This window comes from Dermacentor albipictus, chromosome 10 (genome assembly GCF_038994185.2).
Source record: "Dermacentor albipictus isolate Rhodes 1998 colony chromosome 10, USDA_Dalb.pri_finalv2, whole genome shotgun sequence".
Classification (NCBI taxonomy): Eukaryota; Metazoa; Arthropoda; class Arachnida; order Ixodida; family Ixodidae; genus Dermacentor; species Dermacentor albipictus.
The window spans coordinates 61,103,756-61,127,096 of NC_091830.1; the positions used below are offsets into that span (position 1 = coordinate 61,103,756).

The following is a 23,341-nucleotide window of genomic DNA, read 5'->3' on the forward strand; positions in this document are numbered from 1 at the left end:
GCAAAAGTATTTTCAAGGTTTATTTGGCTCCGCCCGCAGGGCTTTGTTCAAAACATTATTTATTTATTATTTGCGCGGTTTACAACCTCGCGAACTTGCGCACAGCCCAGCGTGGTAGGTCGTCTGGTTGGTTGCCCGCCGAAGGTGAGAAATGGAAACATGAAAGGAGAATCTGGCCCTGCACGATGGCGGAGTAACGCCGACTTCTGGCGTCACTTAGCTTCACAGGGAGTGACGTCAGGGCCCCTCCTTAGATTTTGCTTTCTCCATGTCCATATTTTCGGTCGCTTTCATGCGCGGCCGCGCCGTGCGCAGTAGCCGCCGGAGTAGATCCCCTCCCCCACTCCCTCCCCTTCCCTCCCCCTGGTGCCTCGCGCGCGACAGAAGACGGTGCGCTTCCTCCCCGCTTTCCTCTCTTGCGTGCGCGAGATGGAGCCGCAATCTTCGGGGGATCCTAGCATGTTTCACTCGCGGATACAGCATACGGGGCGCGGCGACGATAGAGAACTCTACAGAAATAGAGAATTCTGCCGGCATACCGACCCTTTCAGCAAAGCAGTTTGCTCCGGAGAAGCGAGATGGCGGTTTCGATGGCGCGCTGCCAAGGTCCCTAGATAAAACAAATTTACGCGCCGCACGTTGCCTCAGCGAAAGCGCACGAATACGAAACCATTACCTCTTCATCCCTGCTTCTCTGAGATCAGCTGCCCGGAAATGCAATTGACTTTTCGCTCACGCGCTGTGCTCCATTCATGTTGCAAAATGTGGAGCGGTGGAGTGCATGCATGCGCAGTAGTTGGCTGCAAATATTGACTTGCCTATAAGGAATGGAATGAATCTGCGTATCCACTTTCACGGACCCCTGCTAAATAAGGACTGCCTCTGCTGCCGGCTCTTCGCGGTTTACAGCTTCCCTCGATGAATAAAAAGGTCATTCATCAGCCAGGGTTGTATCGCTAACCTCCAAGGAAAGGATTCCTATCCCAGAACGTCTGCAAGAGTAAGTACCGCTCGTTACACAGTGAAAAAGGCCGTAACGCAGTTCCTTGCGATATAGTAAGTTTCTCACACGTTATTTAGACATGTCCTCCCCACGTCACACGCGAACTCAGCTCACTCTATCGCTAACGTCTCAATAAGTGAACGGGCGCATACTTGAATCAATGCGCTGAAGCTTGGGTGACGGCATTTACACGGACAGCACGCCAATGTTCAAAGCTGAACGTTTGGTAACTTGTTGGATCTGGAGGACAATCCCAATTGCTGTCCCCCACATATTTGGACTTTGCCGTTGGGTGCGGGAGTTGGCCGAGGTTGAGGAGGACTTTCATATTAAAATTTGAGGTTTATTTACATTATTTACAGTTAGAGTACAAAGAAATTAACAGTTATAAAGTCATTACGGGCCGGCAGCAACTCGAACGCTGCGGCCCGTGGTAAGAAGCTTGAAAGAGATGAATGAAGGAATGCTCTCTTGCTGCTCCCCGCCTCTGGCTTTGTACCCCTTCGGTGCCTCGAGGCGACGTCACGTTCGGCCAACCGGCGAGCCCGCTCAGGTGGCGTCATTTTCGGCCAATGGTAGGCGCCCGTGCGAATGTAAGTCACACCCGGCGCAGAGGGTCGCTCCATTGTCTCCACCTGTCCGAGGGAGTACTTCTCTGCGGTATTGCCTTCCTGGTCTGCAACTGCCGTCACAAAGGCGGATGGGGGGTTGCTGCCAGGGCTTTGCGGTGCATTGTAGCCGTCTTGCCTCGCGGCTGGCAAGCGCCGTCACAATAGGCGGATGGGGGGAGACGGGTTGTCTTCCAGGGACCTTTCAGAGCTGCAAAGCGGCTTTGCTCGGGACCCACGTTACCTGAAACCGTGCCAGGTTCCCGCTACACTTTTGGGAAAAGCCAAGCAGTGAATAGCTCCACATGCAGATCATGAAGTGGGGGACGCCAACTTGTTTGGACGTGCTGGGCCTCGGAAACGTGGTAGATGTGCTTCTGAGTTCCTTAATTAGGTGTGACGCGATTCGATGTGGTCTGGTGAACTCGAAGGAGGCTCAGGAAAAGGTCCCATATCTAACACTCTCCACACTGTAAGCGACCGACGAGGGACATTACGCATTTGCTACAAGCTATTACAAAGTATAGAACATCTACGTTGCAAGGGTTGTTCTCCGAAATAGTAGATCTATCGCAACTTAGCCCACCCGCGAGCGATCAGGCAGAAAATAAAAAAGATTGTTACTGCCCAGGGAACTTACCGACTCAAAAGCGTTACAAGGCGCAGTTTAGAAGTATGTGCTAAATAAAGAATGAAGAGCTAAACGCACTGATACTCACTCAGTTTGTAAGCGAAAAGTTCGGATAGCTTGGGATACATCTTTAGCCCCAGTTATAGTACACGCACGGTAGACGCTGCTCGCGCTGTTTGGGGAAAGCGTAATGAGTAGCGGAAGCGCTTACATGTCCTCTGAAGCGGTGGCCAAAGCTTCGAGTGTCGTCCATCTAGTCATCCTCTACGATATCCGCGGAAACAAAGGTTCGCAGAGCTTCACCGGCGTCATGTACATCTATTGTAAACACAGAGGCAACGGAGGCAGCTGGGGCAAGCAATGGACGCGTCACCACGTGACCAAACGTAACAGCGCCCATGACATCGTCGTGAAAAGGGTCTGTAAGTAGGAGCTTATGCTACTCTGCATAAGGAAGGAGATCGGGGACACAGAAGCCCTAGGAGGAGGAAAGCGAAAAAGGAAATAGAAACTAGAAAAATGTGATCATTGTATATGTAGATGACACAAAGTTGATTGGTGTTATAGTTTCTCATGCTATATAGTTTATTGCTTTAAGCGGTATTAGCCTAGAGAGGGAGAGAATAAACATCGTTATTTAGGGATTCTTCAAGCGTTATCTCTGGGGTGGTCTCCGCTTTCCAGGAAACAATAGGCTTTCGCCGCGTCGACAGCCCTCACTACCAGCTGGCGCTTGCTTGCGAGGGTGGAGTTGTTTATAAGGCTCTCTCCCAAATCTTAGGTGTGTAGTATAAATTGGCTGTGTTAAGGGGTGATTCCGTACAGCTCCATACTACGCGTTAAAGGATGCCCTGTGCTCCACAAAAGTGGCAAATTGGAGAGGACATTTAGAGGGTGAAATGATAGATGGGCGCGCGGGGAACCTGTTGGTTCTGAGATCCCTGAGACTGTGGTCTTGACCTTTGGTTAGCTTTCTATGCGGAGGTGTGAATCTTCTATGACACAACCTATAGTGCATGATGAGAAACTAGAGGGTGAAGGTGCCAGGGCTCCTGCGTTGCGCCAGGGGCTTGGTTAGTGAAACCTCGAGCCGCGAGATGAGCAATCTCGTTGACTGAGATGCCATCATACGCTGATACCACACGATCTTTACTCGTCTGTAAGGGGCGGCAGGTGTCTCTGTGGAGTATATGCCAGCAGGTTGGGTGAATTCTGCCGTAAGAGAAAGTGCGGCACGCTTGCTGGGAGTAATTTATTCTGGCAGTCAAAATTTTCTCTCTCAACAAGGCATTGATGAATATTACACAGAGTCTGGCATGACGACTGACGGCCGACGCAGCTAATCCAGCTGAAAACATATGTAGCTGTTAGTGAATTAAATAAACTGCTGACACCTAAAAACACACTGGGAAACGCGTTCGGGGTATACCGACCGCGCCGACAGCAGCATGATGCCTCGAGGTATTATGCTCACTCGTAAAATTATAATGAAGTGTCAAACCTACACTTTCCTCACAGAGGCGCCTGTGTATCCCCAAGACCAAGGACTCTATCAGGGGTTCAGGTACGTAAACACACCCAGCTTCCGTCACCGTGTCTGGGACTGTAGAGCCTTCTCGAATCAGCCGAGCTGCGCCTCACGGCATGACCATATGTTCCCATGAGAAATTGATATCTTTCAGAGAAAACAAAGCCGTTAAAATGTCACTGGCTTTATTGCGGTACGGCCGAGAATTTGCGATTCTCCATAAGAAAACTCGCAGCTTCTTCCGAAAGGTGAAGCATCGAATGGGATAGCAAATTAGTAGACAACTATGCGAAGTAAGGACAGTAGATTTATCGGCCGTGTAAACTAGGAAACATGCCTTTACCAGCTGTATCAACAAGCATGGTGGTAACGCGAACACGCAAGCATGAAAACATCATACTCGATAAGCGCGGACACTCGCCGTCGAAAACGCTGGACACTGTAGCGAGCAATCGCGGCAGCAGCAGCAAAAGAAGTGACCTTCGTGCGGTTTATTGCTTCAACGCGAGAGCCGCGAGAGAACAGCGCGCAGAAAGGTACGAGGCAGCAGCAGATCCTGTTCGAGATACGGCGCGGCCGACCGCGCCCGGCCGGGCAAAGCGCACGCTTTTTCGCGAAGTCGAAGCCCTCTCCCCCTCCCGTGCTGCGACCCCGCTTTCCTCCACATATGGCGCGCGAGATTGTGCCGCCATCGTGAGTGACCTTTGCTCCTGGTCGCGAAATGCGCAGTTGCTGCCGGAGCACAACGCCGCCCCCCCTCTCCCTCCCTTCCTCTCATCCCCCCACGGCTGATCGCGCGACGGAAAACGGCGCGCTTGCACTCCGCTCTCTCCTTCTCGCGAGCCAGATTGAGCCGCGATCGTCGGCTTCCCCCGCATGTCTTCGCTGTCTCGTAGAGTAAACGACGCGCGGCAACGGTGTCTTCAGACATGCAGCTTATAGGGAACATCACGGCGACGGCAAAAATGCGCGTGCAGTGTGCATGTAGTTGATACCGCAATGGTATGCGAGGAAATTCTTGTTGCGGATCCAGAGTGCCACCTCTCTCCTCCCCTTTCTTAGCACGTCTGCCCTTCCCCCAAGTTGGTCGCGCGCTGTCCTTTTCGAAATGAATTCATTCCATCATCGCGTAATGGCTGCAGGGACGACTCACTATGTCACTTAAAATCCGTGAACGCCACGATAATACGTGCAGCCGTGGTGTGCGTTCTTTCTTTGTGCCATTGCGTAGTCTTTATTTCTGTGCTGAGTTATCGCAGTTTCGTTGTCATCACTGTAGTCGTCGCGTCGTCACTGCTGTCATGACGTCATTTTTGTTTTGCAAGCTATCGTCATATTGGGCTTCGGTTTTCGACTTTATGTACTTTTTCTTTTTTTGGTGTCTGAATTCCGAAAGACAGTAACTGTGCAAGAACATAATTCTGTTCAGGGTCGAACAGAGAGAGCAAGTAATAAACATCAACAAAAATCGGTGAATTACACAAATGAGTGTAATATGTAATTGGATATATTCAGGAGTTTTCTCGAAAGTTTACGAAAACGGTAAAGCAAATGATATAGAAACGTGGCCCTAATGACCTAGATGTCGCCAAAATGTCATATTGCCAAAGCACTTTGGCAAAGGGAGAAACGTCGACACATGGTTGGAGACCCTATCAGTCAAACTTAATGAGTAACAGAAACAAGTTAGATCACTAGGCTGATAGATCACGAGTTAAAGTCGAGTAATCTTCGAATGACTATTGAAGTTTGCGTCCTCAGGAAATAGATTCGCTGGATTGAGCGGAACGATAAGAAACAAAACATGTGAAGTTTCAGTAGCTCGAAAATCTATCGTCAAGTTTGGAACGTCGCGCGGTGGCAGCTGGAAGAAGCGGCTTGTGCCAGTCCTCAAAATGATGCTAACAAGGTATCAGCGGCGACACTTCGATGTCACAAAGTGCCGCGCGTTTTCGCAAAGTCGGAGCAGCCGCTCTCATTCCCGACGTTGCTCATCGGCTGGCATTTGAACGCGATTGAGAAGTCGGCGCTGTGCCTGGTAGGCCCATTCACCCAACCGCGGCTGTCGTCTCTGCTGCATCGGAAGTAGGCGTAACGGGCGTAGAAGAACTGCGCCTCGGACATGCGGTACAGGCTCCAGGCGAGTTTCGTTCGAAACCACTCGGTCCTTGCGGGATCCCCGCCGGCAGTGCTCGAGGCTGCGACACTCGCGGCTATCCTCAGGCCCATGGTCAGCGCAAACAGGTCGTCCTTGTAGTCGTACATGGACAGCCTCTCTGACTTCTGCACGCATTCCCTACGTCGGAGAGGTGATAGCGGACAGCAGGAAAAAAAAACATCTTTAGTAAAGCCAGTTCAGTCTCAAAAAGGTAGCTTAGTCGAAATGGCACATTTTACTCATGTAAAGTAACCAACGTGATGTAGTATAGGCAACAGCAAAGCGGAAGCTTTCGGTTACTTCAATGAGGCAGCATTGTACAGGACGTTACCGGGATTCAGCCATACGAGTATGTAGTACGATTACTCCCGCAAGTAAGGGGAAGGAAGCATAGTACAGGCAACTAGTGACAAGAAGTCGCGAGCAAAGAAGCGCCCTGATTGGTTAGTGCGTGTGCTGACGTCGATAGAGCGCTAAGGGGAAAGGAAGAAGGGTGCACGCAATGAGCAGGAAGGAGGCCAGCCTATCTTCCTGCCGTTGATAGATGACGTGGCGTGAGTGATGACGTCGCTAATTATCAGGCACGGTGGACACAGTGGGCGTGGGTTCGCGCACGTAGAGTGATGAGAGTGTTATCCAGGACACTGTCAAATTCTGCCACATTTTCTTATTTGCCATCGTGAACAGATTTAGTAGACCCGCACTCTTCCAACAGCTCCTCTGGTTGGCATAATACGCCAATTTGGCTGAATTGGACTTTTATAAAGAATAGCACCATTGCTGGCTTGATCGATCATACTCGTTATATTCGGGAGCGAACATAACGAGGTGTGATATAGCACACGGAGTACATCATGATGTGAAATGTCAGCAACCCGCATCCTGCATGTAATTGGCTAGAAGGGCGTGGCATAGACGCAGTTAGCGGAGGCTATGTATGAACGTGCACCGTTTCGGCGTTACGTTGTGAAATGGCGAGACACATTCTGCGTATTTAACAGCTTTGGCTGGCGTTGCATCAATCGACACGGAGGGACGTGACAAACGACGAAATGGGAGCCGATGGAATCGCTGAATGTGCGTTGACTTTAAGGGACAGTGTCGGCAGCAAGCCCACACTATTGTATCACCGTGAACACATGCACCGGGCAGGCCCCATACATGCTACCGCATATATCTCACTCAATAAACGCTTCCTAAGTGATTTTGGCAAACTTTAACACCCAAACTCTGACGAATGAGGCTAGCTTAGCAGAAGACTGAGACTATGCATGTGACATAAGCTTTCCAATGGACCCTGTCAGGTTTAGTTATGACGGAATTATCAAGATAATTACCAATTTGAAAATCTCCTCTTCTTGCGGGCCTGATAACATTAACACCAAAGTCCTGAAGAATACTAAAGTGCACTACGCAATTTTTTTTACTGAGGATATGTGACAGTCGCTTGAAACAGGAGATATACCGCATGAATGGAAACTGGCTAAAGCGATTCCACTCCATAAATCTGGCGACAGGCATTCACCCTTCAATTATCGTCCCATATCAATACCTTCCATTTCCTGTAAAATCATGGAGCATATATTATTTTCTCAAACATCTGGTTTTCTTGAATCATTTTCGTTTTTCACGCCTACACAACATGGTTTCAGGAAACAGTTTTCCTGTGAAAGACAGTTATTATCTTTCAGTAATGAAATTTATTCCATTCTACATGAAGGTTCAGAGGTCGGCGTCATCTTAGATTTTTGCAGGGCTCTCGATAATGTGTCCCATAGTCTGCTGTTGTATAAGCTTGCTCATCTTCATTCCGACCCGAATGTTCTAGCATGGATTCGTTGCTTTTATCTAATCGCTCGCAGTTTGTCCACGTTAACCATCTTCAATCATGTTCAATGCCGGTTACGTCTGGGGTACCACAAGGATTGGTACTCGGACCCTTGTTATTCCATATGTGCAGTAATTATCTGCCAAACAATATGAAATATTCTATCAAACTCTTTGCAGATGATTGAATACTATACCGTGAATTTAAAAACACTAATGATGTCCACTTATTGCAAGTTGATCTTAGCTGCGTTACTGATTGGTGTACTAAATGGAAAATGGTTTAAACGCATCAAAATGCAAATCCATGTGCTTCTCACGTCAAGGCGTCGCGCTATCAGCCTCTTACAGCATCAACAATGCTTCGTTGGCCCCGATTACCTCGTATAAGTACCTCGGTGTACATCTGACATCAAATTTATCCTGGAACTAGCATATCACCTACATCACTCGAAAGGCAAACCGCATGCTCGGGTACATAAAAAGAAACTTTTCTAATGCACCCCTTTGAGTCAAACTCCTTCTTTATAAAACACTGGTTCGTTCAAAGCTTGAATACGCCACGTCGATATGGGACCCTCAAGCTAGGTCACCTATATCTGTGTTGGAAGCTGTTCAGAACCATGCCGCTCGTTTTATCCTCCCCAACTAGACCGCACATCAAGTATCACACTAATGAAAAACACTTTGTCACTACCATTATTTTCATTGCGCAGAAAAATTTTAGGACTCTGTACTCCTTTAAGATCTACAGTCGGAATCATGTTTTGAAAAACGCCTTGCTCCTTCCACCCACCTACGTTTCATCGCGCATTGACCATCCACAAAAAGTGGGCGTTCCACCTTGTCACACTACCGCCAGCTTAAATTCTTTCATTCCAACTACGTCATTCGAGTGGAATCACTTGACAGCAGATGTGGCAATCGCTGATGATCTCAAGCATCTGAAGAAAAAGTGTCTGCATTTCTTGTTTATGACATGTCTGCCCTTCGTTTTGTGGTCCCTCATGAACCCTGTGTTGCTGATTTCTAGTTTGCCTTGTTGTTTTCTTTTCTCGTTTTTTAAATTTTAGCTTTCCGTGGATGTGCACAATTGGTCAAACCTGTATAACTGAGTACACTGAGCTATATGTAATGCTATGAGCCATGAATGCATTTGCATTTTTTGTTATCTGTGTTATTGTATGTTTTGTTCCACTCCCCTCAATAATGCCCGCAGGGCCATAAGGGTACTTCAAATAAATAAACAAATAAATAAATAAATAAATATTTCAAGAAATATCAGATATTCTGTGGGATACCATTAGCCTTAGCGAGATTAGAAGAACTGGTGAAGCTTCTACAGTGCTAACGGCTATGTGCTCTGCTATAGAGGTCCCCCAGACAAGCAATGCGGGGTAGGATTTTTAATCCGTAAGGGCATAGCCGGCAACATTGACGAATTCTACAGCATTAATGAGAGGGTAGCAGTAGTCGTAATCAAACATAATAATGGGTATAGATTAAACGTAGTACAGGCCAACGCTCCAACATCCGGCCACGATGATGATCAAGTATATCAGTGTTATGAAGATGTTGAATTAGCGATGAGAAAAGCGCAAACTCAGTGTACTTCAGTAATGAAAAAGTTGGGAAAAAGCAGACTGGTGAAGAAGCAATTGGCAACTATGGCGCCGATTCTATAAGCGCTAGAGAAGAGATGCTGGTGGAATTCGCAGAAAGGAAGAAGCTGCGAATAATGAACAACTTTTTCAGGAAGCGCAGCAACAGAAAGTGGACGTGGAAGAGCCCTGATGGTGAAACAAGAGATGAAATTGATATCACACTCTCTACCGATCCCAGCATAGAAATTATAGGTAGGGTAAAGTGCAGTGAATATAGGTTATTGAGGGCTAGTATTCACCTCAATTCAGGTCAACCTTGAGGTAGTAGGATTAAAGACAAATTTAGGCTGGTACTAGGAAGCAAATATGCAGTCTTTGAACAGAGAAATGAAGATGACATACAAGTAATGAATGAAACCATAATTAGGCTGACTTCCGAGGCAGCAATCGAAGTGGGAGGCAAGGCGCCAAGGCAATCAGTAGGCAAGCTTCCAAGTAACAAAGGCCCTAGTAAAGAACGACAAAAAATGAAAGTGTCCAACTCATGAGATAAGATAGATTTCGCGGAACTGCCAAAACTGATTAACAAGGTGAAAACAAGTGATATCCGAAATTATGTGAAAAAGATTGAAGAAGCTGTGGACGCAGCCTGAAATCTGTTAGAAGAAAACTTGGCATAGGACAAGCCAAGATGTATGCTCTGAAAAATAAGCAGGGTAATATCATCAGCAATGACGAAGCTATAGTAAAAGCAGAGGAAGAGTTCTATACTGACGTGTACAGTATCCAGAAGAGTACTCAGGATACCTCCATTCGAAACAGTAATGAACAGGATACGGAAACTGATATGTCCCGATGTGAAGTCAGATATTTGATGTGCTCCTACATGGAGTGGGCATCCCTACATGGAACCAGTGTAAATAATGTAAAGCAAAACTTTTTTCCTTCATTGCTTCTACCGGACGTACCCATCAGTGTGCTTGAAAGTACTCCGAGCCGGAACATCGCAAACGCGTGAAGCAAATAAATAATGAATGACTCATACGTGCCTTCGACGCACTCAAAAAAAAAAAAACACGTCGATCCCCACAACCGCGTAGCTACAACAACCCGAGCAAGAACTGCCTCTCTCCAGCATGTTTCACGATTGTGCATTTTGCTGAATTCCGCAGTATTCTATATATTTAGTAAGTACAAAATAGCGTACTCGTCTTTACTGGTCGTGGTGATGATGGTGACGTAACTAAAGATAAGATTTGATTTGGTATGATTTATAAGCCAATCCAACCGTAAAAGACGAATTCGACAAAATGCAGGAATTGATATCGATATTTGTAGGTTGACGCCAGGTAACGGCGAGGACCTTACTGAAAGGAGTGTAGGGCGCTCTGTGTCCTTGTCGACCAGCCACTCCAATCGCGGACGTTTCTCCACATCCAGTACGCCATGCGGCTCGCAATCACCGGCGCATCCGCGAGAAGAGGATTGGCGGTGCCGGCGCTCAGCCAGGTGTACGCAGGCGCAGTCACGTAGAGGGTGCTCTTGTTTACAAACAGCATTCGTTCAGCCGCAGACTCGAGGAAACTCTCGGCGAGGGCAGGCATTCCTCGTCGCTCCTTCTCCACTCTTACGTCGTATTCGAAGCTCGTCAAGCGGAAGATGTTGCGCACGAAACCACTGTTGTTCAACGCGGGCACGGCCATTTCCGGCAGGACGAGGTCTCCCGGAAGCATGAGAGTGAGGCTCCGCATTAGATCCTCGAAGTTCGCCGTGTCGTTTCCGGTTGCCACGAGCTGTCGAAGCGGCTCGTAACGGACGAAGCTCTGCCTTGTCGCCTCGAAGATTTTGCGCAGTTGGCGGTCCTTGTCGGGGCTCGTGAGGGCCGCGACGTAAGTGGCCCTCCACAACTGCTGGTTTCCGCGGAGGTGAAGCTCGCAGACGTCTGCGCTACGCAGCCCGGGCGAGTTTAACGCTGCGTCTCCGAAGACGATCCATTCCAGGGCACTGAGTGCGACGACGATCAGTGCGTGACACAGCGACAGGGGCTGATTTGCGACGTTCCAAAAACGCGCTATGTCGGCGAACAGCTCCGGCTTGGATAACACAATTACCGAGTTCGCGGTGTCGACGTAGGTAAAGAACTCGCGCAATATGGCCTTGAACTGCTCCGCTTCCATGCCTCCGAAAACCGCGGAAATCTCGTCCCAAGCGATGAAGTCTGGTTGTGTGTGGTCGTCAGTAAACAGCTGCTCCCATGCGGCTATTTGTTCTTTAGTGAGGTTAGCGCCGAAGTGCGCGTTAAATGCGGACAGGACGGTGGAATAACAGGCGTCGTCGCAAAAATGTCTGAAGGCCGCGACCCGGAGCAGGTTCCTTGTGAAGTAGATGTCACCGTGGTCGTCGTAAACAGAGAAGTAGAAAGCGAGGTCGTACCGTGTCTGGACTTCCAAGGCAAAGCGTAGAAGTTGGGCGTGGCTCATGCGCTTCGTGGTGTTGGCGATTTCAAAAACGGCCGCCAGGGTGTCTCTCAGTCGCAGATCTGGCTGCCATATCTCAGTGACGCACGATGTGTACAATGCCTGAAGTGCTGGAGCGGCTTTCACACTGTAGTTTGAGGTGCCCGTGAGGATGTGCGCATCGATGTCCCACTGCAAAGAGGGAGGCGTGGTGTTAGTAGTACTCAAAGGCTGTCTCGTATTATTGAAAGATTCAATGAGCACTAAGGATAAGCATATATTGTGTATAGTAGAGATTAAAACAATGGTGGGATGACGTCAAGTTGGGTGGGATTTGTGATAACATGGTAGATTACTATGGAAGATGCCGCAATTGAAATGAAATCCTATTAAAGGAAGCAAGAAAACTGATACGGTTTTACAATAAGAAACACTGTAATTGTAGGGTGTTTTAACCTCCATAAGGAGAAGAGTAAATCCTGAGCTCAGACTCAAGGCCTTTATTTTGTCGTCAACATCAGTTAAGCTAGTGAGGATGATGGATTTGGTACCAAGCACCAGGTAACGAGATAGTACTGTAGTTGCACTCACTTGTATGATTTTTCATGCTAGTTAATTAGGAAAAAATTACCGACGATTACGTTACTTCCTAATGCGAAATTTGAGCGCAGCAAATAAGCTGTTTCACCTTTTCGATAGATTGAGGCAAAGAAATCGAGCAACACATGTATGCGCTATCACAGATTTTTTTTTTATTTTTCACACGTATTCCTTTAACAAAGACTGCACTAACAGTTCTTGACAGTCATGAAGGAAGCTTTGTGGTCGGATAGACTGATATATGTTCGACTTGGTACACCAATGCTTGATTCTCAAAGACGAGATCTATACAAGTGCCTCGCGAGGTTGTCACAGCCGTGGGACGCGTTACGAGCGAGAGGAACGGGATGTTCTCCCGCATAAGTGTTAGGAAATTGCTGTTTGTCTTTATGTCAACATTAAAGTCCCCCACTACTAACATCGGTGTGGATCGATGGACGGTTAATGCGAGTTGCAGGAAGTGCACTACGTCTTTCGTGAGTGCGGTAGCGGACTCACGAAAGCGATATCAGTCGGTCGCTGCTAGCGCTGGGGGGATGAAAGGGGGGCGGAGCTGGTTACGAGGCCGACGACAACGCCGACGACGACGCGAAACCCAGGAACGGACGCCAAAGAGCCATTTGTGTAGCCAGCCCTCCTCCACAGTCTCTCCTCCTCCCTTCCATCATCCTCCCTCGCCCGGAGAGCCGACAGCGCGCATGCGCGGCGGCGGAGCAGATTCGTCGGCGAGCTGGTTACGAGGCCGACGACGACGCGAAACCCAGGAACGGACGCCAAAGAGCCATTTGTGTAGCCAGCCCTCCTCCACAGTCTCTCCTCCTCCCTTCCACCATCCTCCCTCGCCCGGAGAGCCGACAGCGCGCATGCGCGGCGGCGGCGGAGCAGATTCGTCGGCGAGCTGGTTACGAGGCCGACGACGACGCGAAACCCAGGAACGGACGCCAAAGAGCTGCGCTCTAAAATAAACCTGTTTCGAAAAAAACGGTAAATACTTAAGAATAAATGCGTAGTGTTTTCCGAGACTGGAGTTCTTTGGATGAAGAAAAGCAAGAAACAATACTTCAGTTTCTACAATAGGATATCAATTTGTGAAGTGGCTCAAACAGATTTACAAATACAAGACTTCTATGTATTCAAGGCTAGGTGTTACGTTAGCCAAGAGAAAGAGATCAGTTGTGATCAACCTCATTCTTAAGACCACATCGAAGATGGCCTCATTACAAATTTTGCACGCTAAATGTGCTTCTCACACATCGTGCTTTAGAACGAATATAAAATCGCTATGACGAGAAAACTGGGTGCTCTGCTTAGACGTCAAATGTGAGCGTCAAAATAATGGTAGTTGATATTGAGCAGACTCTCTTTTTGAACATAAGATTACATAATTTTTATCTTTAGAAATTTGTTCAACTTATAACATGATTAGACAAGAGAAAGTTCAGGCGAACAAAAAGAAAAAGGCTCCCTAACTATTTAATTCTTTAGAAAATTGTTCAGAACCGAATTGTTTTAATGCAGTCTAAATGTTGCGCTTACGACGTAATTGGAATCAGGTGCTCTAACTTTCTTGTCGACGGCGGTTCAGATAAAAATTTCTGCAGTGCCTAAGAAAAAAAAAGGAGATATGGCGCTATAAGAAATTGTACAGTTTTAGAGTTCACACTCTAAAGTTCATAATCGTACAGTTTTACAATACTCACACCAATTGTATCGCCGCCCTCAGAAGCGCACACTATGATAAGGATGTCGCCGGTTTGACGTAGCACCGTTTCCGCTACCATAACAGACCACTGGTTATCTATCCTATAACATCACATGAGATGCCCGAGTCCACGTCTTCCTCTAGACTTCCCTTGGAATATCGCTGTCCTTGTCCCAACTCTAATCACTAATGATGTGTATTACGTGTAATTAGCATATCTGGTGTTCTGTTTCAGTTTATGGCACTCTGCCAAATGCTTAGGTGCTTACAGTGTTTCCATAGAGATTTATCACACCTGCAAACTCACTTTTCTGACCGGTTTACGAGTGCCGGCGACGGTAGCAGCAGAGCTAATTTTTCAAAATTTAATTCTGGGGCTTTACTGGTCGAAACAAGAATCTGATTATGAGGAACGCCGTAGTGGGAGACTGGAATAAATGTGACCAGCTGGGGTTCTTTAACCTGTACCCAATTCACGGTACACGTACGTTCCTACACGTACACCTACGGCGCAGCGGTCACGTAGAGGTAGAACACCCGCCTCGCGTGCAAGAGGTCCATGGTTCGAATCCCGGTGCCGTCAATTTTCCACCGGATTTTTTTTAAAAATCCGCGTATTGATAAAATTGCACAAACAGGCCTGGAGTGTGGCCTGATCCCGGTGACCAGAACCGGTAACGCACTCCCTCACCAGAGCAGGATTGGCCACCCTGGTGCAGTACTTGGCCACAACCTCCTCTATATGAACACAACAATCAAACCCCGGCCCTCAGTCCCAAGCAGCTGCTCAGCAACTGACCACGGCGGCGGTCAGACCTGCGACGCAGCAGAGGGTGCTAAGAATCACTGGCTCCGGACAGGCCGCCATTGGAATATGAACCTGGCAACGTTTAACGTGTCGAGTCGAGTTAACGTTTAAGTGAAGCGAGTCTAGCAGTGCTGTTGGAGGAATTAGAGGGCAGTAAATGGAATATAATAGGGCTCAGTAAAGTTAGTAGGCCAAAAGAAGCATATACAGTGCTAAAAAGCGGGCACGTCCTGTGCTACCGGGGCTTAGCGGAGAGAAGAGAACTAGGAGTCGGATTCCTGATTAATAAGAATATAGCTGGTAACATACAGGAATTCTATACCATTAACGAGAGGGTGGCAGGTCTTGTTGTGAAACTTAATAAGAGGTACAAAATGAAGATTGTACAGGTGTACGCCCCTACATCCAGTCATGATGACCAGGAAGTCGAAAGCTTCTATGAAGACGTGGAATCGGTGATGGGTAGAGTGACAACAAAATACACTATACTGATGGGCGACTTTAATGCCAAGGTAGGCAAGAAGCAGGCTGGAGACAAAGCAGTGGGGGAATATGGCATAGGCACTAGGAATAGCAGGGGAGAGTTATTAGTAGAGTTTGCGGAACGGAATAATATGAGGATAATGAATACCTTCTTCCGCAAGCGGGATAGCCGAAAGTGGACGTGGAGGAGCCCGAACGGCGAGACGAGAAATGAAATAGACTTCATACTCTGCACTAACCCTGGCATCATACAAGATGTGGACGTGCTCGGCAAGGTGCGCTGCAGTGACCACAGGATGGTAAGAACTCGAATTAGCCTAGACCTGAGAAGGGAACGGAAGAAACTGGTACATAAGAAGCCGGTCAATGAGTTAGGGGTAAGAGGGAAAATAGAGGAATTCCAGATCAAGCTACAGCACAGGTACTCGGCTTTAACTCAGGAAGAGGACCTTAGTGTTGAAGCAATGAACGACAATCTTGTGGGCATCATTAAGGAGTGTGCAATGGAAGTCGGTGGTAACTCCGTTAGGCAGGATACCAGGAAACTATCACAGGAGACGAAAGATTTGATCAAGAAACGCCAATGTATGAAAGCCTCTAACCCTACAGCTAGAATAGAACTGGCAGAACTTTCGAAGTTCATCAACAAGCGTAAGACAGCTGACATAAGGAAGTATAACATGGATAGAATTGAACATGCTCTCAGGAACGGAGGAAGCCTAAAAATAGTGAAGAAGAAACTAGGAATTGGCAAGAATCAGATGTATGCGTTATGAGACAAAGCCGGCAATATCATAACTAATATGGATGAGATAGTTCAAGTGGCCGAGGAGTTCTATAGAGATTTATACAGTACCAGTGGCACCCACGACGATAATGGAAGAGAAAATAGTCTAGAGGAATTCGAAATCCCAAAAGTAACGCCGGAAGAAGTAAAGAAAGCCTTAGGAGATATTCAAAGGGGGAAGGCAGCTGGGGAGGATCAGGTAACAGCAGATTTGTTGAAGGATGGTGGGCAGATTGTTCTAGAGAAACTGGCCACCCTGTATACGCAATGCCTCATGACCTCCAGCGTACCGGAATCTTGGAAGAACGCTAACATAATCCTAATCCATAAGAAAGGGGATGCCAAAGACTTGAAAAATTATAGACCGATCAGCTTACTGTCCGTTGCCTACAAACTATTTACTAAGGTAATCGCAAATAGAATCAGGAACACCTTAGACTTTTGTCAACCAAAGGACCAGGCAGGATTCCGTAAAGGCTACTCAACAATAGATCATATTCACACTATCAATCAGGTGATAGAGAAATGTGCGGAATATAACCAACCCTTATATATAGCTTTCATTGATTACGAGAAAGCGTTTGATTCTGTCGAAACCTCAGCAGTCATGGAGGCATTACGGAATCAGGGTGTAGACGAGCCGTATGTATAAATACTGTAAGATATCTATAGCGGCTCCAAAGCCACCGTAGTCCTCCATAAAGCAAGCAACAAAATCCCAATAAAGAAAGCCGTCAGACAGGGAGATACGATCTCTCCAATGCTATTCACAGCGTGTTTACAGGAGGTATTCAGAGACCTGGATTGGGAAGAATTGGGGATAAAAGTTAATGGAGAATACCTTAGTAACTTGCGATTCGCTGATGATATTGCCTTGCTTAGTAACTCAGGGGACCAATTACAATGCATGCTCACTGACCTGGAGAGGCAAAGCAGAAGAGTGGGTTTAAAAATTAATCTGCAGAAAACTAAAGTAATCTTTAACAGTCTCGGAAGAGAACAGCAATTTACAATAGGCAGCGAGGTACTGGAAGTAGTAAGGGAATACATCTACTTAGGGCAGGTAGTGACGGCAGATCCGGATCATGAGACAGAAATAATCAGAAGAATATGAATGGGCTGGGGTGCGTTTGGCAGGCATTCTCAGATCATGAACAGCAGGTTGCCATTATCCCTCAAGAGGAAAGCGTATAATAGCTGCGTCTTACCAGTACTCACCTAAGGGGCAGAAACCTGGAGGCTTACGAAAAAGATTCTACTCAAATTGAGGACGACGCAACGAGCTATGGAAAGAAGAATGATAGGTATAACGTTAAGGGATAAGAAAAGAGCAGATCGGGTGAGGGAACAAACGCGAGTTAATGACATCTTAGTTGAAATCAAGAAAAAGAAATGGGCATGGGCAGGACATGTACTGAGGAGGAAAGATAACCGATGGGCATTAAGGGTTACGGACTGGATCCCAAGGGAAGGGAAGCGTAGCAGGGGGCGGCAGAAAGTTAGGTGGGCGGATGAGATTAAGAAGTTTGCAGGGACGGCATGGCCACAATTAGTACATGAACGGGTTTATTGGAGAAGTATGGGAGAGGCCTTTGCCCTGCAGTGGGCGTAACCAGGCTGATGGTGATGATGATGATGATGTACGTTCCTGCATTTCGCCCCATATCGAAATGCGACCGCCGCGACCGGGATTCGATTCCGCGACCTCGTGCTTAGCAACGGAAAGCCAATGCCACTCAACCACCAGAGCGGGTGCTTTATTGGCTTTTAGTTGGCATATAAGGGTACTGCCACATGTAGGTCATGGGTCGAGGCCAAGAGTGGGTCGAGCCCAAAAGAACAAAGACGACCGCGGGGCTTCGCTGCTCGCGAGCCAACCACGACGGACGCGCTCTCCGAGAGCCCGCTGCTCTGCGCTTTATTAAAACCCGAAGAGTATTCTGAAGGCTCGTAGATAACCGTTGCACCATTAGGGTTACAGAATGGGTGCCAAGAGAAGGGAAGCGCAGTCGAGGACGGAAGAAGACTAGGTGGTGCGATGTAATTAGGAAATTCTCTGACGCTATTTGGAATGGGTTGGTGCAGGAAAGGGGCAATAGGAGATCGCAGGGAAAAGCCTTTGTCCTGCAGTGGGCACAAAATTGGCTGATGATGATGAAAGCAGATTAGAGTAGAATAAAGTGAAATAACGTGGATTAGGGTGGGTTAATGTGGATTAAGCTGAATTACAGACGACTTAACAAGGCTTTCCCCTTCGCATCTCTTAGGTGATAGCTACGGACACCTGGGACACTTTTTAAACATTTGATCAGCTTCAAGTCTCTAACTGCGCTATACGTGCAAGTCAATAAGAAAAAATTATGAAAGCTTTTGTGCTTATTGCGGTGATTTGTCGCTACAAAATGAAGAGAGCAAAAGTTATACTTACTGCACAGATCGTCTATATTAAGCAGCGCGAGAAAGTCATCCCCGTGGCATACCTTGCGTAGATTTCATCGAAAAGCGTTAAAAGTACCACCAATTATTTGCAAACAAGTCATCCCCTTGTGGAATATTCATACAATAAGAGTGGAAGAGCGGGCTAGTTTATCTAGTTTGAAGTAAACATGGTGATCGCACGTTTTAACTTTTGTAACCTACTTTTGTAGCCCCTATGGTTACATCTTTCTGCTATTAAGCACGAGTTCCTGGGTCTAACTCTCGGCCATAAATGTGAAGCTCCGATTGGGGTGGAAGGCAACAACGTTAGTTTACTTAAGCACAGCTTGTATTAAATCCACAGCCTCCCACTAACGATTCTCTCATGTTGGTATGCTATTCGGGCTTCTGTTTCTCGATCGATCAAATCAACGAGTCTTCCTCTGGCACATTGTTTCTACCATATTACCAAACAGTCCTCGACATGAAGCACTTTCAACCACGTCGCACAGCCTACGTACTCACGCAATGGTTGTTGCCTTTCGTGCTGCGCGATTGTGTACTACACGATATGTTCTGCGCGGTTTGGATATTATTATCCAGACTTATATATTACGAAGGAAAAACGAAATAAAAAAGCAAGTAAACGAAACAAATATTTATGGCAGCGGGTCCCCGGGAAGCCGCAACTGCTGTCGCTAGTATTCCTTCGAATGTCCAGAGGACCTGAGGTTCTTTAGTGACACGATCATCGAGTGACAATCTCGTCTCTCGCGCAGCACTTCCAATTCACCTCCTGAGACGGCCGAGGACGAACTTCAACATAGAACATTTTTAAAAAATACAAAAAATTGCGACCTCTTTCAGTTCAGTCAGCGTAGGGTGTCACTTGCTAAAACGCTACGTAACGAAAACACGCCATAAAGATATCGCAACCATACTACCCACGTGCCTTGCTTTGATACCGTTGTGTCGAGGAAAAAAGCGTCATGCATGGGTCGCATGCACAGATGACGCTGTTGTCGTGCCACGCATAGCACAATCCAAGATAAATTTAGCCGCTTGCGACGCGCTCAGCGAGGCATACCTCGGCAGCACTTTTGACGATGCGAGTGGTAGTGACCACGTTTGAGAGATACGACACGTCTAAAGTCGGCTCTGTGCTCGTCGGGAGTTATGAGGCTTAAAAGCGTTTGATTTGATGCAGAAATTTGACTGTTGCTTGGCTATGGCGCTGTCCTTCTTCGACAGGCAGTTTCCAGAAATGCCGTGAAAGCATTCAGGCAATACGACAGCGAAATGTTCATTCGCGCGCGCCGCCCATGAATACGCTGTGGACGCAATAAATAGGGAGTGAGCGCCGATGCGAGATTGGACCGTGGGACCTTCACTAGCTGTTTCATAAGTTAAACCAGCATGCTTGGTAATACGGGAATAAATGTCACGTCTATGTCACTGCGGCCATTTTTGTACCATGAACCCTCAGCAATACGCGCAATACAGCAGCCAGATTTTGGAGAACAACAGCCGATAAGACTCCCAAAAGCGAGGCTTTCGTACTCTGTACTTGACCACGTTAATCTGGGCGCTTTTCATCGATCGCTGAAATTGTAGTGCTCGTTGTTTTCGACCAATGTTTAAGGTCTGAAGGGTCACCAGCCTGCAACGCGCATCCCCCTAGGGTTTGAACTTGGCAGCCTTAGTGACACTGCCTTCTGCTGATCAACGACACTTACCAAAACGTCGTGCTCAACGTTCCGCTGTGTTACGTATTGGCCGACGGCGTTCTTGCAGACGTAGGCGAAGAAGTCCTCGCAGGGCGCCGCCTGGTTGTCGATGACGGCGAACAGTTCGGCCGCCTCGCGGGGGCAGCAGAACGGCGTCTCCCGGAGGACGGTGTCATTGCGCCGCATGGCGGTCAGCCGAGCCGAGAGCCAGATGATGACGAAGGCGGCCACGGAAAGCGAGAGGGCGCAGGAAACGCCGCCGGCGGCGATGGCTGTTCGCGTCCGCTTACTTTGAGGTGCTGGCGCTGGAGAGATCGCACCAGAGCCGGCCGCTGGGGGCTGTTCAAGTGGCGACTGCGCTACTTCGTACCGGGCCATGAATTTCATTTCTTCCTCTTCGTCTTCTACTTCTGTACCATCAACATCTATGACACCTACTCACGTCGACATACTGGGGAATAGCGATCGAGCTGCGTGTTTGACCGCTACGCTGCTCCCTTGTTCCTGAAACCAGATATAGGGTACTAACCAAGATGACGGCGGTTAAAAGGAGGAGCGAAGTAAACTAAACGAATAGAAGACATGCTATGGCAGGAATCGTACAAGGACCTGAGTATGCTTAAACGAACAAACAAACAAACAAAAATGTTGGAGTTTCGCCCGAAACGGGAAGTATCGATTGCGATAGCAAATTAATAGGCAGCTATGCGAAATAACGACAGTAGCTTTATTGGCTGTATGAACTTGTAAACATTCGCTTACCTAACTAAATTAACAAGCAAGGTGTCAAGCGCGCACACATAGACATAAACACATCTCAGTCGATGACCGCGGAAACTCGCTGTCGAAACGCTGGAGATAGGAAGTGCGGAAGCAGAGGCGAGGAGATTGAAGACGGCACTTTTCCTCCTCGCTTACCTCCCTTCCGTGCGCAAGATTAAGCCGCGATCGCCGGCGACGTTGTTATCGTGCTTGTATTTCATTGTGAACCCCTCGGCGACGATGACGCCGATGACAGTAATGAGCCTGGAGTGTCCATATATTTCCTGTAGCCATGAAAATTGTCTATAATTTCCAGACAGTAAATTTCGAGGAATGAAATAATGGCAATGATTACGATCCAAACATTCTTTCAGAAAATTAGCACGGTATTCTTGCGTCGCAGCGGTACTCATAAATGCTCGTGTAAAGTCCCAATGGCTGACGCCGAACAAAAGGCCTTGAATGTGGAAATATTTGCAGAATTTACGAAAATATCTATTAGTCGAAATGAAAATTTCCAATACTTGTGTCTTTGAGTTTAATGTAATTAGCATTCTTTGGGCAACTTCATCAATTTGGCTGCTGCCTCTCTGTCTGTATATTTGTGCCGGGCTACTCTCGTTCACGCCAAGTGCGGTCACAGTGAAGTTCATGGTTTAATGGGTGGAGGAACAGGGTGGCTGTGCTGAGGCAACGTGGTTGAAAAGCAACCATGGCACAAACACGGCTCACTCTGACAGTGGGTATGTGCCAATCTTCAATGAATTTCTTTCACACCAAGTTGTGTTATGAAGTACGTGCCACTCTTCCCCGCTTTTCAATGAAAAACAAAACAAAAAATATTCGTTACACTATTTCTGCTGCCATGGGGAATATCCTCCACAAATGTTTCTCTCAATACAGACCAGGTTATTGGTAGCCTCAAAGCGGGGGTGCTAGCCGCATAGAGTTTCTAGCCGCGCCCCTATTGGATGGATGGATGTTATGAGCGTCCCCTTTGGAACGGGGTGGTGGGTTGCGCCACCAAGCACTTCCTATTATATGCCCTACCTAGGTTAAAAAATAACAAAATAGAGAAAAGTATCCACAAGAAACTCACATAACCAAATTCTCCGACCCCTATTGTGATCTTTCTTTCTGTACGTCTCCGTTTTTTGTCGTTTCCCTAATTTTCTTCACCATTCTTCCAATCGGCTTTTACTAATCTCCATTGCCGACATGTTTACTTTCCCCCTGCCCTCGCTGAACCCAAGGGCTTCAAGGACGCCAATGGTGCGTAAATCGACCGCTGGGCAGATATCTTCACATTTTAATAAAACATGCGCATCGCTTCCATACCTTTACCGTAGCAAGCACATGCTTCTTCTACCGTCTTAAATCTCGGCTTTATTATTATTAACTTCATTAAAGTTATCCCTATCCTATCCTAGGTGCGTGTTTTAAGGCATCCTGATCTCACTTCGAAAAGTAATGAGTTTCCCTTTGAGTTATCACAAATTGTTTCTTTGCTGATTTCGTTTTTTCCCCTTAGGTAGACTCATGGCAGGTTTCTTTTCCGTTGCCAGCACCCATGAGAATATTTCAGCCTCTCTGACTTACCGCTTGACCTTCTTTGTTGCTGTTTTGCTCACCCCACAGGTAGCATATTTGCTGGTAAGCTTCCTAGTTCTTTTCCTGCTCTGTGAATCAATGTCTTTCCTCTCCAAACACATCAACACTCTCCCAGCCTATTTAATTACTTCCATATTCCTCAGTCGTTCTTCAATATCAATTTTATTGTGAGCTTCCGTCACTCCAAAATTGTGCAGCCCACATCACCCTGCACAGATACATTTGTAGTCTTCCCGTGAGCGCCCAATGCGAGGCGTCCCACTGACCTTTGGCAGCTATCAAGTCCTGATCGTACCCCTAATTTCAACCAAACAACCGCATTTCCAAAAGTAAGTCCTGCAACCATTACACATTTACGTATGTCCTGGAGCACCTCATACGTATTGTACCTCCAAAGCGCTCCGTGCTTCATTATAGCTGTATTTCTTTTCCCCTTTACTGTTATCGTTATTCCTGTGTTTTCATATATCTATTGCCTTCGTTTATCCATACAGCAAAGTATTTATCTTCTTTTGGACCAGGTATTTCCTGGCCCTGTATTGCCACTGTCTGTTTTCATTGATAATCATAACACCTGATTTCCTAATGCAGAATTTCAAATCTAAAGTATTGCCTTCCTATCCTCAGA

The 23,341-nt window shown here is 47.2% G+C and overlaps 1 protein-coding gene across 1 annotated transcript; it reads right to left on the reverse strand.

The window, feature by feature from the left end:
- Positions 1-5,246: 5,246 nt before the first annotated feature.
- Positions 5,247-20,739, reverse strand: LOC135912083 (uncharacterized). The gene is made up of 3 exons (XM_065444463.1): positions 20,350-20,739; positions 10,728-12,007; positions 5,247-6,066 (listed from the first exon to the last, which is right to left on the reverse strand). The coding sequence occupies exons 1-3, from the start codon at positions 20,725-20,727 to the stop codon at positions 5,703-5,705; spliced, it is 2,022 nt and encodes a 673-aa protein (XP_065300535.1). The 5' UTR covers positions 20,728-20,739; the 3' UTR covers positions 5,247-5,702.
- Between the last annotated feature and the right edge of the window lie 2,602 nt (positions 20,740-23,341).